Source organism: Naegleria fowleri (assembly GCF_008403515.1).
Source record: "Naegleria fowleri strain ATCC 30894 chromosome Unknown tig48, whole genome shotgun sequence".
Lineage (NCBI taxonomy): Eukaryota > Heterolobosea > Eutetramitea > Acrasida > Naegleriidae > Naegleria > Naegleria fowleri.
Genome location: NW_025407980.1, coordinates 697893 through 713163, shown reverse-complemented (window position 1 = coordinate 713163; position 15271 = coordinate 697893). Strand labels below are relative to the sequence as shown.

General features: G+C 36.6%; 7 protein-coding genes across 7 annotated transcripts; 5 read left to right on the top strand and 2 right to left on the bottom strand.

Moving 5' to 3' along the window:
- Positions 1-227: 227 nt before the first annotated feature.
- On the top strand, positions 228-3193 carry FDP41_006000 (uncharacterized protein; the record flags this gene model as incomplete). Its single annotated transcript, XM_044709589.1, has 2 exons — positions 228-2842; positions 3031-3193. 2 exons carry the CDS (start codon positions 228-230, stop codon positions 3191-3193), a joined length of 2778 nt encoding a protein of 925 aa, XP_044559961.1.
- A 96-nt stretch (positions 3194-3289) lies between these two features.
- FDP41_005999 (uncharacterized protein) lies at positions 3290-5140 on the bottom strand (the record flags this gene model as incomplete). The annotated part of the gene is made up of 1 exon (XM_044709585.1): positions 3290-5140. The coding sequence occupies one exon, from the start codon at positions 5138-5140 to the stop codon at positions 3290-3292; it is 1851 nt and encodes a 616-aa protein (XP_044559960.1).
- Positions 5141-5521: 381 nt separating this feature from the next.
- Positions 5522-5988, top strand: FDP41_005998 (uncharacterized protein; the record flags this gene model as incomplete). The annotated part of the gene is made up of 2 exons (XM_044709584.1): positions 5522-5710; positions 5857-5988. The coding sequence occupies 2 exons, from the start codon at positions 5522-5524 to the stop codon at positions 5986-5988; spliced, it is 321 nt and encodes a 106-aa protein (XP_044559959.1).
- A 277-nt stretch (positions 5989-6265) lies between these two features.
- Positions 6266-6832, bottom strand: FDP41_005997 (uncharacterized protein; the record flags this gene model as incomplete). The annotated part of the gene is made up of 1 exon (XM_044709583.1): positions 6266-6832. One exon carries the CDS (start codon positions 6830-6832, stop codon positions 6266-6268), a length of 567 nt encoding a protein of 188 aa, XP_044559958.1.
- A 1453-nt stretch (positions 6833-8285) lies between these two features.
- On the top strand, positions 8286-8861 carry FDP41_005996 (uncharacterized protein; the record flags this gene model as incomplete). Its single annotated transcript, XM_044709582.1, has 1 exon — positions 8286-8861. One exon carries the CDS (start codon positions 8286-8288, stop codon positions 8859-8861), a length of 576 nt encoding a protein of 191 aa, XP_044559957.1.
- A 592-nt stretch (positions 8862-9453) lies between these two features.
- FDP41_005995 (uncharacterized protein) lies at positions 9454-11270 on the top strand (the record flags this gene model as incomplete). Its single annotated transcript, XM_044709581.1, has 2 exons — positions 9454-10227; positions 10362-11270. The coding sequence occupies 2 exons, from the start codon at positions 9454-9456 to the stop codon at positions 11268-11270; spliced, it is 1683 nt and encodes a 560-aa protein (XP_044559956.1).
- A 240-nt stretch (positions 11271-11510) lies between these two features.
- Positions 11511-15247, top strand: FDP41_005994 (uncharacterized protein; the record flags this gene model as incomplete). The annotated part of the gene is made up of 6 exons (XM_044709580.1): positions 11511-11796; positions 11969-12058; positions 12139-12238; positions 12330-12586; positions 12848-13209; positions 13334-15247. The coding sequence occupies 6 exons, from the start codon at positions 11511-11513 to the stop codon at positions 15245-15247; spliced, it is 3009 nt and encodes a 1002-aa protein (XP_044559955.1).
- Positions 15248-15271: the final 24 nt, after the last annotated feature.

The window sequence follows — 15271 nt, the reverse complement described above, 5'->3', positions numbered from 1 at the left end:
TCACTTACAATGATTGAATGCATGAACGTTCATGGCAAATTTGTGAAAATGGATTGAATGTGAAATTTCAGGCTTGCACTTGACCAGTCATTTGATTCAATGGGGGTTCTTCTTCCAAGATCTTTCATTTAATATCCTATGAAAACGATGTGTGTCCTTCCAGAAGGATTCTTCTCGATCCTTCTTTTTCCAGTTCCAGAATTGGAAAAACAGCACAATAGAAAAAAATGCTTACTCCGATGGTTGATGATCACGAGCGGAGTCCAGTTGGAGATGAATCTAAAAATCAATCAGTCGTATCATCATCACAGGCCTCAACCACCACCACCACCACCACTATCATTCCAAACAGTTCCACCATTGGCTCTTCCTCATTATCTATAAAACAAAATCTCAAATTCAAGCCTTCTCGGAAAGGTAGAGGCTCAGTGATCCGATCAAGAACGACCACATCATCAGTTCCGACTTCTACTCACGATGTAGAAACGAATAATCATAATAATAATCATAATAATACAACTACTGTAATGAATGGTGCTAGCATGAACTCGACAAATTCAAATTCCGATGAAAATGTTCAAGCCAATGATGTACTACAGATACTTCAAAACAATAATACTACTTGTACTTCTATTACTACTAACAATAACAACAACAACAATTATACACAACTATCAACCTCTGTACAAAGTAATTCAAGTCTCGGCGGAACTTCTACTACTAGTACAACCACGTCGAATCCAATGTTGGGTGGAAATAGTGTTAATAGTACAAGTTTTATGAATGGTGTTGGAATGGAAGGCTCCTCTCCTCTCACACACACACCAATGACAGTGAACAACAGAGGCAATTCGTTTTCCGGCCTCACAAAACATCAACAGATAGAACTTTCTCCACAGAATTTTTCAAAACGTTCTGGAAGTGTGGCCACCAGTTCTTTGAGCTCACCAATCAAGCCTGCTTCTAGTAAATTAACTTCCATGATGCAATCTCAGTATGGACCGACAGCGTGTCAGAAACAGTCATCATCCACAACAGCTGTCAATAATTATAACAAGAATGCCATCCTTGTGACACAATTTTGTGAGCAAAAAGGTCCCTCTTTTGTGTTTTGTACACAAATGATCAACTACATTCAACGTTTGAATGAGACTGAAAAATTTATTGAGGAACACAAACAACAATTTTCTCAAATGACGAAAAGTTCAATGTTTGACGATCAACAAAATTCCTCACAAAAACAAGAGCAACAGCAGCCAGAAACAAATGAACAAACGAATAATAGTAATACTTCAAGTCGGAGTTACATGTTGAATGGATCAGAGACTATTCCATCTCTTGCTTCAAAAGACTTGATCATTCATCTCCAACAATTTAATCCTAATTTATTTGTGGCAGAAAATTACTGCTCCACACCCAACTCAAAAACGACAGACTCTTCTCAAGACCACTTTCAACAATTAATAATGCTTTCCTCGATCGAACAATTCACAATGGATAAGGAAAATGACCGAATATTTGTGAGTTCACATCAAGAAAATTCCACATTTTCTGCACATTTTAAGTCTCTCGCAATTCGAAGTACCTCTGCAGAAATATCAGTAGGCCAAGGAAGAGAAGGTCCCGTTTTGTTCGGAGATGAAATTAATGGCTACAATTTTGCATACATTTTCAAAGTGAAAGACAGTATGGCAAGAGGTTTTGCTCGGTGGTTTGCTTTTGTTTTGATGGATCCTTCCATGACACTTTTGTCCATCTGTTGGCCCTTTCTCAAAACTGCATTTGGAAAAATTGTAAAATTAATTCGTACACGATCACAACAAATATTTCTGGAGGAAAAGGAAAAACAAAAACGATCTGGCTCTTCCAATGCACTCAATGAAGAAGGAAATAATGTGGAAGATCATGGATATAAGTTTTTCCATGCTGGAGGTCCACTCTCTGCAGATTTATTTCGACAAAAACGTTCTAAAGGCCCAATGCGAGATTTACCAATTCTATTGAATTACCCAAATTTTTATTCGGATTTACATTCTTGCTTCGCTGGACTGCTGCAGTCATTCCAGAACAAAATTTCAGAGGTTCAAATTCCAAACTTTCCCTATGAAAAGATTGACATGCAAAATTTTCAAACACTACACAAAGTGTCGTCGTATACGCAAATGCAACGAATTGAGTCGTTTTCAAGTATTGTGAGCGAAGTGAGCGAATGGGACTATTCAAGTGGATTTAACACTCTCTCTGATTTTTCCAAACTCATTCATCAATGTATTTTAACAAAACTCTCTCTAGATGGTAGCAATAACAATTTGGATCATGTCACACATGGAATTGACTTGATTGATTCAGATGACTTAATAGAGGAGGCGTATCATCAAAGCGAAGAACTAATTCGTACAATTATATACAATGTAATTATTGGAAACCAATTGATTGTGAGAGGCGACGATCCTCAATTAAGAAATGAAATTTGTTTGCTATTTAAGAAGTTAGTGCCTTCCCACTGTGCCAAGGTCATTCTCGATAGCGAAACATACAAATATCCCTACGATGCAAATTTTTTAACCGTTCCAACCAGCGTCCAAATTTCTAATAGTATTGTGGATTTCAAATTTGTGATTTTAATGAATTTGACAGGATCACTGGCATCCTTAGAGAACATTACAATTCATACCGAAGAGGAACGAAAAGACACAACACTAGGCAAAGAATTCGAATTGTTATTCTTTCAAAATTTTTATCAACAAGTTCAACAACAACATGCATGCTTTAATGTGACTTTGAGTCATATTTTAGATATGGAACAGCATTTGATACAGAGTTTAGTCCATGATTGGACCAGGTAAGTGAATATTTTTAGTATATCATCGAATTCTATGTAAACTATCAAAAAATGAATATATTATGAAAATATTAATGACACACATCTTTATATATTACTAATAATTAATACATTACTATGACAATTATTGATGTAATATATATTAATGTCAAACACCTTCATCATTTATATGCAAAATGATACATCAGAAAGGCAAGATTTTTCGTTTACTTTCAAAAGAATAAGCTTCTTCTCAAAGAAGGGCATCAACATGCAAAACCATTGCACATTGAAAACTTTTTGAATGAACACAAATTTAATGAGAATGACATTCCTGTATTGCGATACTTTTCCAACTCGTACCATCCCTAACTCTTATTGATCCACCAGAGAGGAGTATCAATTAAAAGCTAATGCTCCTATACAGAACACTAATGCATAAGTGACACATAAATAACAAGTTTATCATTAAACTCCACTCTTTGGAAATGTAAAGGTCACTGGCTTTGACTCCACAATGGAATATTTTGGTTTGTACGATCCAACACATGGGAAATCATTATTTTTTGCCATGTCTTTTCTTCGTTTCATCCTTCCCATGTCAACAAAACCAATCTTGAGATTTTGTCCTGGCTTTACGTTTTCCAAGACCTCATTTGGATCTAGTTGGAAATTGTGCTGGGCTTTGAATAATTTGGTCTTATTGTTGTCTCGCGGCAGCTGACATCGAATCAGCGGGTCTCCCTTAATTCGCTCCTCCACGAGCGTTCTGGATGCGTCATAAAAATTATCAATGTTTTCCTTTGGGTTGTACCTCATTTGAATGGGTGCTTTCCATTTATCTCGGCTTGTGTCAGTTCCAAAATTGTGTGAATTGGTCGATTTGGAGCTCCAATCCTCTTGTGGGACGTAGAACTTGTAACTGTCATCAACTTTAGGTTGTTGCATTTCAGGAGTTTGCTTTTTCTTCTTTGGTGGCATGCAAGAAATGTTTCTGACTCGTTCGAACTTGGAAGAAGCATTTGGTTGAACAATATAATCCAAATCATTTCCTAATGGTGGTTTTGCAGCTAGCTTATGTCGATCGATTTGTTTGTCCATATAACACATAAAAGGAATGTTAGGATGAGTTTTCGAATAGGCATTCATTTCACTATTGAGACCCATAGAATCTCCTGCATTCTTCTTGTCCTTCTTGAATCGTTCAACTTCTTGCTCAGCGTCTCGTTTCTTTTGAAATTCAGAAGCATTGAGTTGGTTGTAGTAGGCACTTGGTGTCCATAACATTCTCTTGTATGGAGGAGTTTCCTCACGTGAAATGTGCTTGTCAAAACTAACCACTCTCTCGAATGTTTGACGTTCGTTTCCGGGTGCTGTCGATAATTTAAGAGTATCTTCAGGATTGGAGAGGTGAAGAATATGCCAATTTGGCATGGAGAGTTGAGGATTGTTTTCGATATCGGTCTTTACAAGTTCGGTGTTCATTCGAGAGCCTTTTCGTGCAGTTTTTCGGTCACTAGATTTACCAAAATCAATAATACCTTTCGAAATGGTTGGACTATATACATCAGGGTTAATTGTATCATACATTAAATCTCTCATGTTTGGTTTGGTTTTGTTTACATAGAGTTCAGAAGCCTTATTTCGATCGAGGCTCTTGTCAAAGACAAGGGTGGATCTGTCTTCCTGGAATTTGACAAAATCTTTTTGAGGACCTGTTTCGAGAAATTCATTCTCATACGAAAATCTTCTCTTGTCATGACCATGAGCTCTCGTTGTTTTTGATTTGAACTGATAGGTTGTTCCCTTTGCATCATTGGTCGACAATTTATCTCCTTCAAGATAAAACTTGTAATTTTCATCAATCACTTGCGGTTTTTCTTGATGAGGAACCCATTTGAGAACGAGTTCCTTTTTATCAATTAAATTATAATTTATATCATATTGTCCGGGTGTGGTTTGAATATTTTCATCTTTTCGATAAATGGGTGCCTTATCTCTTTCGATGGCCTTAAAACTTGAAGTGCATGCCGTTTGAGGTCGTTTCACTTTCTTTTCAATCATATTCTCCAGAGCTTCTTTTTGTTTTGCTCTCCGACATAATTGAGCGGACCTCATTTGCCGATCGGCAATCTTCTTCTCACTCTCATCAAAATGTGAATACAACTCTTTCCGAGAGCCTGCCAAAAATGTTGCACTCGAACTTCCGGCCTTACTCACCGACCGATCCACTGAACCCACAATTTGAGCTACTTTTTTCATGTAATCCTCTTCTTGAGCCAACACGGGTCGTTGTGGCAGCAAGAGAGATTGCGTCATTTTTTTTACGGTTTTTCTTTCGAAAGAGATTTTCCGTTACATTTGAATTCAACGAACTGTAAATTTTATGGAATTTATCATTTATTTGAAAAATACTTGATTTGTGGTTGCAAGAGAACATTTAATTTCATCATCGTTCGACATTGAATCAAGGAAGCTAAACCTTTTTGTGTTTATTCCTTTCAAACACGGAAACTAACACAAGAATGATAAGATTTGGTAAGGTTTTGTAAAATTTCGAAAATTCCCGCCATTCCCAACCGTTATAAAGATTTCATTCAGAAACCAATCAAGACTCATCACAAAAAAAACACCAAACACATCTCTCACAACAACAACAAACTTCTCTCTCTAAATTGTACATTCTTTTTTCATACAACTATGGCCGAACACGATATCAGCAAGGAAATTAACTACAGCGACAAGTACTATGATGATCAAAATGAATATCGCCACGTTACTTTACCACGTGATTTTGGTATTCAAGTTTATAAACATTTTGGTGGACAATTACTTTCTGAGAATGAATGGAGAAGTATCGGAATTGAAATGTCCCGAGGATGGATTCATGTAAGTATTTGGCAATATTAATCATTTGTAATGTCAAATTTCATAATGACTTGTTGACTTTTGCAATATATTATTATATACAAAATTTTGCTTCGAAACTCTGTTTACGTCACATGATGATGATTGTGTGGTATTCATACTAATAGTATGGATATTCTCCATCCGAACATCACATTCTCCTCTTTTACAGAAAATACACTGGCACAGGCGTCACTCCTCGTGTCAAACAAGAACAACAATATCAAAAGATTATCGAAGAAAGAGAACAAAATGTGTAAGAAACAGTGTTGCCGCTATGAATGACACAAATTGACTTGAACCTTCTTTGACAATATCCAATGGGTCTTTTATTCATTGTTGATCCTATAATGATCGTGTTAATGTCATTGATCATGTCCTTTGCTTTGAATAAAAGATGACCTTTGTTTGTCCATTTGGAATCAATGATTTTATTGCAAGAGTTTCTGTCATACAATTAAGAATATAAGACCCTATAGAGGGGGATGGAGTACGTCACTTATATTCTCTTCTGTCTTTCCAGAAAGACGACTTTTCTTAAACATTTGAATGAACATTTTCATCCGAAAGGTACATTCTTCCTGAACCAATGGGTGATGGAAAATCCATATACTTGGGCAAATCATCTGGAATGTCAATCACTCGATTCTCATAATTCACATGATACTCTGGTGTGAAAAATTGCTTAGTCACTTGATCAACTTCCTTTTTCAACACTTGATCCCTCGGACAAAATTCTTGTTTCATTTCATCATAGACACAAGCAAAGGTACTCACAAATGGATAATTCAAACCTCCCTGAGCCACATGTCCACCACAATGTCCACAATAATAGACATCCATTTGGTCTGAAATTTTAGCAATTCGTAACCAAGTTTCTTCACCTTGAGTCCATTCGAAATGGTCTTTTGAAACTCCAATCACCATGGACACAGGAGCACTCGTCGCAAGTCGACAATGTCTACAATGACACAATGAACGATACTCAGTCGAGTTGTCTTTCACAGAGAAACGTAAATTTCCACATCGACAAGAGCCAGTGTGTACTGTCATGAAGGATGGAGTGCTGATGATTTGATTATTGTGGTCAATGACTTGCATCATGGGATGGACAATTGTGTTTTTTTTGAAGTGTGTTTGATTGTTGTGACCTTTCCAAATTTATGGAAACAGATTTTTTGAAGGCCTTCAAGTGGAAAAGTTCGAGAGTGTGCTCGAAGTGTTTTGTTCTATATTTTTGTGAATCAACATTCATCCGCTTTATTCTTAAAGAAGAAGACACAACAACAACACCAAAATTAATAGATGAAGCTGTCTTATTATTGGCATTGACAACATTCCAAGTCCTGAGATTGACATGCATTCCAATATTAAGTTCCACAACCTGTCAAATAATTAAAAAAATTCAGGAATGAGTTTATTGAATAATAAACGGGTTATGTGTGCTCAATTAACCGACTAAAGAATGTCTGTTTGGGTTTTTGAGGATGTTGAATAAGCGTTGTCAGAGTTGAGCTTGCTAGGCTGATTGGTAATATTTTCCCAAGCGGTTGCAAATTTTGCAGTCTTGGGTTTAATAATATAGCCTCTAGCTTTCTTAAGCACAGTAGAACTGTTCCAAGTAGCGTTTTTGTAACAACTACCAACATAGGCAGCGAATGAGAGATATATTTCGTTAATCCAATCAGTCAAAGCTGGGAAAGGTAAATTAATTGTGGTTGTAATGATTTCTCTTGAATACTACCATTCCATTCCATTAGAGTAATCAGTAGAGTGTTCTGAGGGAAGACTAATTAAAGGGACATTGAATTTGAGAGAACTGTCGTCCCATTTGGAGTATAATAATTTGATTTCAAGACCACACATGTTATAAGAAGTAAAAACATAATCCCAATTGGCCTTGGAATTGCATATGTGGCAATTTGGATAATCTTTAACAAAGTCTCTAAGAATTTCTGCTTTATGTAAATGGGCAAATAGTAGTCTTTGTTGGAAGGGTTTGAGTGAATAATTATTCCAAAAGGAGGTAGTACATGGATGCCAAGTTCTATTAAGGTCTAAGGATCCAATGCCTGACATGGTGAAGGATAATCTATCATTATTGAGTAATTCAGTTCTAGGGTCAATTGGAACTTCATATTCATTTACAAATGAATTTTGGTCGTCAATATATTTAAGGAACCAGTTATTTTTTGCGGCTATAGATTTAACAATCTAATCCAATATGGTTCGTCGAATGTAGAGTCATTCCAGGCAGCAAGAGCAATGTTTTTGGTAATGGTAGAAGGGGAATTAAAAAATCTAATTGCTGTACAAATAGGTTCCACAGAGAATGAAGTTAAGGGAGCACAGTGAATTGTGTACTCCCTACAACTCCCGTGAAACCTTAAGCCGTTCCCCAACGACCGACATTCGCTCTCAACCTTAACGCGCGACGGGACCGTCTTGCCTCGATTTCAATTTCCAACTGGAGTACGCAAATTGAAGTTGGATCACTCCCTTTGATCATCTTGAAGATCGAAAGATTTTCAAAGAAAAAACAATTTTGAAAGTCATGATGGATTTATTGGAACGATTTAATGTAATTATTGTCGTGAAAATTTCGGGAGTGGAGAAAACAGAACTGGAACAATTACGAAGAGAATTGTTGATCTCAAAGCATGTTTCTTCTTCCGAATGGTTTGTAGGAAAACATTCTCTCACTCATGAAAGGTTGAAACGTCACCTTTCAAATCAAAAGAAAAAATTTCATATTACGAGAAATGATTCTAGTCATTCCTCAACAAGTTCCTCACAAATTCAAAATGATTATGAGTCACTATTGATTTCAGCCCTCACAAAATTGAAGGAATTACTTGTTGGACAAATCGCCTTATTGTTTACCAATAGTTGTGAAGATTATTCAAAATTGAAGAAGGAAATGACACGACATGTGAGCATCAAACCAGCTCGAGTAGGATCTATTGTGAAAGAGGATGTCTATTTTCAAGGACCTACTCGTTTGGATCCCATGTGGATGTCCATGTTTCTTCAAAATAATATTCATCCAAAAATTCGTATGGGACAAATAGAATTTCCGAAAAAACGCCAAATTCTAAAAGCCAATGAAGATTCTCATAAGCCAATTGAATAATCATTCTCAAATTGAGCAAATTTAACAGTTCAATCTTTTCCCTCGAACAATGTGGAACCGTTGTATGTATTTAACAAAAAGGAAGCATTTGTTGTATCGGATGAACTATTGGAACATGATTGGTTTGAGCAGTGTGTGGAGACAGCCAATCAAATGACAGCTCTTTCATTACGAATCAGAGCCTGAGTTGAATGATGACTTGTTTGATTTATTTGGAGTGTAATTTGTTAACATGGAGCATTTGTTCATGTCTTGATGTTCTCCAAAGAGAGTAGAGAAAAATAATTATTCGTGAAGGCTTTTCCTGAATAAGGTTTTACTTTTGCAATTAGTGCTAAATTTGACATCTCAAAAAGAGTTCAACTTGTCAAATTGTTATTCATAGAAAAGAGTTGTAAACCTGAGGCCTCAGGTTAATAACTTCCTTGTTGCCATACTGAATTTCCATTCAAAGGTTATTATCAGAAAAGAGATGTTCGAAAAACAAATGAATTCAAATTGTAAACCAAAGTTCCGTGTCTCCGTGGAATGAACGTTTCAATGTTCATCACTCACATTTATGATGTTGATCAAACAATTTCCATTACAAAAAATGTCAAGCGGAATACAACCGAGACGTTTATTCAAGTCCGTTTCATCCTCAACATCATCCTCATTATGGATATCTCGGAAAGGTCCATTCACATCCTTATGGTTAGCCTTGTTGTTGGGCAAGATGAATTCGAGCCATCATGATACTTTGGATCATCATCGGCTCTATCATGGATCATTCTTTAGAAATCAAAACAATCAGGATCAACGCCAACAACAAAATCAACAACAATATTATTATTATTACCACCCTCAGCATGCTGGTTATTCACCATCAACAGCAATCAATAATAATTTAAAAACAAATCCCGATCCGAACATCACCACCATGGGCTCGCAACAAAATTCTCCCATTGTCGTACAACATCTCATTCAAGATATTAATTTGGAGCGCCGAAAACGTAGACGATCCAACAGGATTATTTTCTTCTTGTTGATCATGTTGGGTGTTGTCTCTTTTGAATATTGGAAATTATATGAAAAGTTTAATCAGAGATTCAATTTTGAGGATTTAAACAAGTTATTCCGAAAAGATCCATCTCTATTGCCAGAGGAACTTCCATTTTGGATTAGTCGTATTCTTCCTAAAAAATCAAAACCTACCGATGAAGAAGAAGGTGAAGTCAAGAGTAATGTTGATCTCAATTCAGAAGAATTGAAAAAGTGGTTGCAAATTGCAAAAAACTTGAAACAAGAACGTGAATATAATGATTGCATTCGAATTTTGGAAAATATTTTATGGAAATATCCAACATCTTTTGCAGCGAGAGAATTGGTAGGTTTGCTGTTGTCAAGTATAGTGTGTGATACATAATCATTTGCTTTAACTTTTTTTTTCACTCTTCATTGTCAATGAAAATCTGCCCTCTGATATATTTTCATCAAATTTGAATATTGACCACTCAATAGTACGCTCTTGTGTTATTGGACAAAGGACTTTACCGATCTGCATTGAAGCAATTCGAGAATGCTGTCATTTATTCAGCTACTCCAACCTCAGAAGCTTCATGCTACAACAATATGGGGGTGTGTCTTTCAAGACTGAAACAGCACAAGGAAGCAGTAGTTTGTTATGACCAGGCCATTCAAACAGCGCCTTTTGACGCTAAAAATCGAGGACTGTACTTCTTCAACAGGGCCATTTCACATCAACACAACGGAGATTATCAGTTGGCAATTCAAGACTATTCTCGATCGATTCAATGGGAGGAGGGACCAGAACAAAATGCTAGCTCACTATCAAAAAAGTACAAGCAACGCGCTACCTGCTACTTTTTACTCAAACAATATGAAAAATCTGAACGGGATTACACTCAATGCATTCACTATGAAGAGCAAGACAAGAATGTAAACATTAACCACAAAGCGGAAACTTATTATTTGAGAGCCAAAGATTATAGAAAGCTCAAAAATTACACATCGGCCCTTGCAGATCTCGATCGAGCTATTGAGCTCAAGAAAACAGATCCTGCATTATTCCATGCTCGAGCTGTCACCTACAGAAAACTAGGAAATTATGAAAAAGCTTTAGAAAATCACAACATGGCTCTCCATTTAAAATCAAATTCAGCCAAGTACAAGGATAGCATGAATAAGACGAATCTCTTGTTGCAACAAGAACGTGCTGCACTGTCGCAACAACAACAACAACAACAACGAACTCCTCCATCAACCTCTTCGGAAGATCATCATATGTCCAACAGCAGTACAGATTCCACGTCGCCACCATCGAATATTGTCGCAGGCAGTGGCAACACAACAAATCTCACCAGTAATAACAATAATACCATTGTTCCAAGCGGTGAAGTGAATAAATAATTTAATAATTGTATTACATAGATTGTATAAGTGAATAATAAATAATAATAACAATAATAATATTATAATTTAATAATTGATGATGATAGACTCAACAACGACAATTTTGTAAATCCAAATTGTCACTCAGAATCGTCTCTCCTCGCCCTCACAAGTGTCACCAATCACCAAAAAAAAACATTTGAAAAAACGATACTGTTGGCATCTCCTTGTTCTCTCTCCATCTCACAGACAACTAGCATGCTCTCCAAACTCAAAGACTCCTTGAAAAAGAAGACGAGTGGAAACAAAACAAGCGGAGGAGACTCTTCCTTCGACTCTGCTTCTGACAATTCCAATTCCCAATTAAATATTGACACTAATCACTCCGTTGCATTGAGTGGTTTGGCATTGAATGATCATTCCTCATCGAATGCCTTCGAGTCAAAAAAGAAGAGTGTTCGGAAAGTTGAAAATGAAGGATATTTATTGATGCAATTAATTGGGGCCACAAATTTGAAAAGTGCGGATGTGAATGGATTGTCAGGTGAGTTTTTAAATGTGAACATGTTTACATGTGTTATCATCATCATCACGCGATATGATGGAAAATGTTATGTCTCGACTGTTGATTGTGAAAATATCTCTCATGATTATTTCTTTTTGAATGATCTTTTTGAATGAACGGCATGATGTGAATGGGATGATGACACTTTCAGATCCATTTTGTTCGATTCGTGTGAAAAATTCTCGATTGAGTGAATCGGTTGAACAATTTCAAAAAACAGAAGTCCTCAAAAAGACACTTGGTAGGTGATGAAATAGTCATGACGATTTCACATCTTATTGTTCATATGAACACAAAAAATGATGATTGTAAAATTCATAGATCCACGTTGGAATGCATTTTTCTTTTTTGATGTTATTGAGCTTGCTGGCACTTTTGTTGAATTTGAAGTTTATGATTATGATCGCCTTTCAAAGAATGAGTATGTAGTAAGAATTAATTGTTATTTATCGATGACAACTCGACCACTTGTCATCCTTTGTTTGAAATTCAATAACATTATGACATTTCAGCTTATTGGGAGGATGTGCTTTCAAATTAGCATTATTAACTCCATACATTCAAACAGAGTTATCCATCGGCCTCGATACTCAAGGAAGTGTTGAATGCAGTTTAATGTACATTCCACAAAATGCGTTTGGATTTCTCATGAAGAAATGTATTGAAACAAAATCTTTATATGTCGATAAGGAATTTCCTGGTACTCTTTCATCCATTTGTTCAAATGAGGATTTTTTGAGAAATAGAGGAATTGAACCTTCTGCAGTTCGTATGTATTGTGTACAGTTCATATGAATGTCACATGTGAATTCGTGTGAATTTTGGTAATTTATTATTGTTTACTTTGGTTTTATTTATTATTACTACTGAATATGCTCATGGTTTTTACATGATTTTCCGAAAATGTAAAAAATTGTCTTGTCACATTTCCTGACATTCAAATTGCAATCATGGTTTTAATTTTTGGACATGATTCAATCACACAAATTACAATGATACTAATGATTTTTTGGACATGATTCAATCACAGACTGGATGAGACCCAAAGACTTTTGTAAAGGAAGTTTAAAACCAGAATTATTCTTGGCAGGTATTGAACCAGCAGATATTCGTCAAGGTCGTGTGGGAGATTGTTACTTTTTAGGAGCCATTGCTGTTGCAGCATTGCATCCAAAACTCATTAAGGCACTCTTTATTCCATCAGCTTACAATGAATATGGAATTTATCAAATCCGATTGTTTTATAATGGCATGTGGCGTGAAATCATGATTGATGATTATGTACCCATGATTGTTTCGAATAAGATTGAAAGTAAGACACGAAGTAATTTTGCACCATTGTTTGCGAGATCGATCGATATTGAAGAATTGTGGGTGATTTTATTAGAAAAGGTGAGTGTGAAAGTGGTCAAAAGTTATTAACTTTTTTATGGAAATGATTTCACCACACACTTGGTTAATGTCACTCCATTTTCGATGAATTGTGACAAATTGTCACTACTGTCACTCTTCACAGGCCTATGCCAAACTACATGGCTCTTACGAAGCCATCGAAGGTGCTCATTCCATTCGTGAAGCTTTCGAACACTTGACTGGTGGTTGGAGTGACGCCATCGATCTCAATCCCTACGCAGAAGGTAAAAAAGACATGACTGAACTCTTCAACTCAATGCTCGAATGGAAAAAATGTCGTCACCTCATGGCCACATCCACCACAAGTGACTCTGATTTTGATTTTGAAAATACTCTCATTCCCAACGAACATGGAATTGTTCCAAAACACGCCTATTCCATTCTCGATGTTCGTTTCATTTCAAAAGATGATTCTCCTGAAGGAATTCCTTATCGCTTAATTAAATTAAGAAATACTTGGGGTAAAACGGAATGGCTTGGAAAATTTAGTGATGCATGGGAGGGATGGACTGACACGTTGAAACGACGTTTGAATTTAGTGAATAGAGATGATGGAGCATTTTGGATGGGAATTGAGGATTATGTTCAACAATTTAATTATATTTATGTGTGTCGAGTGCCCATCACCAAAGAAGTGACAGGTGCCGATGGTTTCATGAAGGAAATTTCAGCCATTCCTTCCAATTCATTGAATGAATCCACCAATGCCGACTCGACAACGACGACACGTTTGAAAATTTCAGATCGACATCAATATACCATTTTTGATAAGAAAGGAGGATCATGTGAATGGAATCACCAATTATATCAAAATGCTGGAGGACAAGCTTATTTTAAGGATACCTTTTTCCATAATCCTCAATTCAGACTTTCTTTGGAATTGCCTCCCATCATGAATGAAATGAGTGGAAATGGTGGAGAAGAAACAACACTTGGTTCCTTGTCACCTTCTTCTTCTGTGAATTCACCACAAACTTTGAGTTCACCTGGAACATCCTCCACGTCCTCCACATTGGGTCGAAAACTTTCCAAAGATTCCAAAGAGTCTATGGTGAGAGTCATTCTCAGTATTCGATTATTGGAAGAGTCTTCTTCTTCTTCACAAAAACAACAACAACCTCAAGAAAGTATGACACGAAAACGAAATGCAGCAGCTTCCAAACAAAATCCAATTGGACTCTATATTTACAGAAATCGAAAGGCTGTGAAAAGTGGAAAATATGGAATGATGGATTTTCCATCTCAACAAGTGGATGTGATTGGAGAAACTTCCATGAAAAAACTCACACGCGATGCTGTGGAAGTTTATTTGCCACGTCCCAATGTGAAAAAATATGAACAAGAGAAGGCAGAAGGTTTGCATGATTATACAATTGTGGCGTGTCGATGGTATCCACAAACAGAGGGATCCTTTGCTGTGCAGGTGTGTTCAGATTACAAGTATATGGTTTTTGAATCGTTGGAAGGTGGAAGTGGTGGCAGTGGAGGAGGAGGAGGAGGATCAAATGTCACACGTTCTGCAACGGATTTCTTTAAAAAAGTCATTAAGAGTGAATGGAATGGAATTGATTCGTGTGGAGCTCATTGGCAAACTTCAACTTTTAGTACCAATCCCAAGTTTTTGTTGCAATGTTTGCCTCAACCTTCTGTTCCAAGTGCTGGTGGTGGTGGCGAAGGAGGGGTTGAACAATTCTTGAAAAATCCAGTGAATATCTATGTCGAGTCTGAAAATTCGAAAATTCCCTTCTTTCCCTATGTGGTTTCATTGGCCAAGTTCAAGAAATGGATGCAACAATCGGTGCCACAACCTCTCACGAAGGAAGAATGTGCTCTCTTTCCACCGAATGGGAATGAATTTTTCACCATTCGTTCCTCGTTTGATTGTGAATTGGCCACTCGTCGAGACAAGCCAGTATCGTACTTGTTGATCATGGGAACACCTTACAAGATGAGTGGAAACTTTACAATTGTGATTAAGAGTCAATATGAAATTACTGCAGAACAGGTGTCACTTTAAGGGGGTTTGCGCCAGTATTCTTCA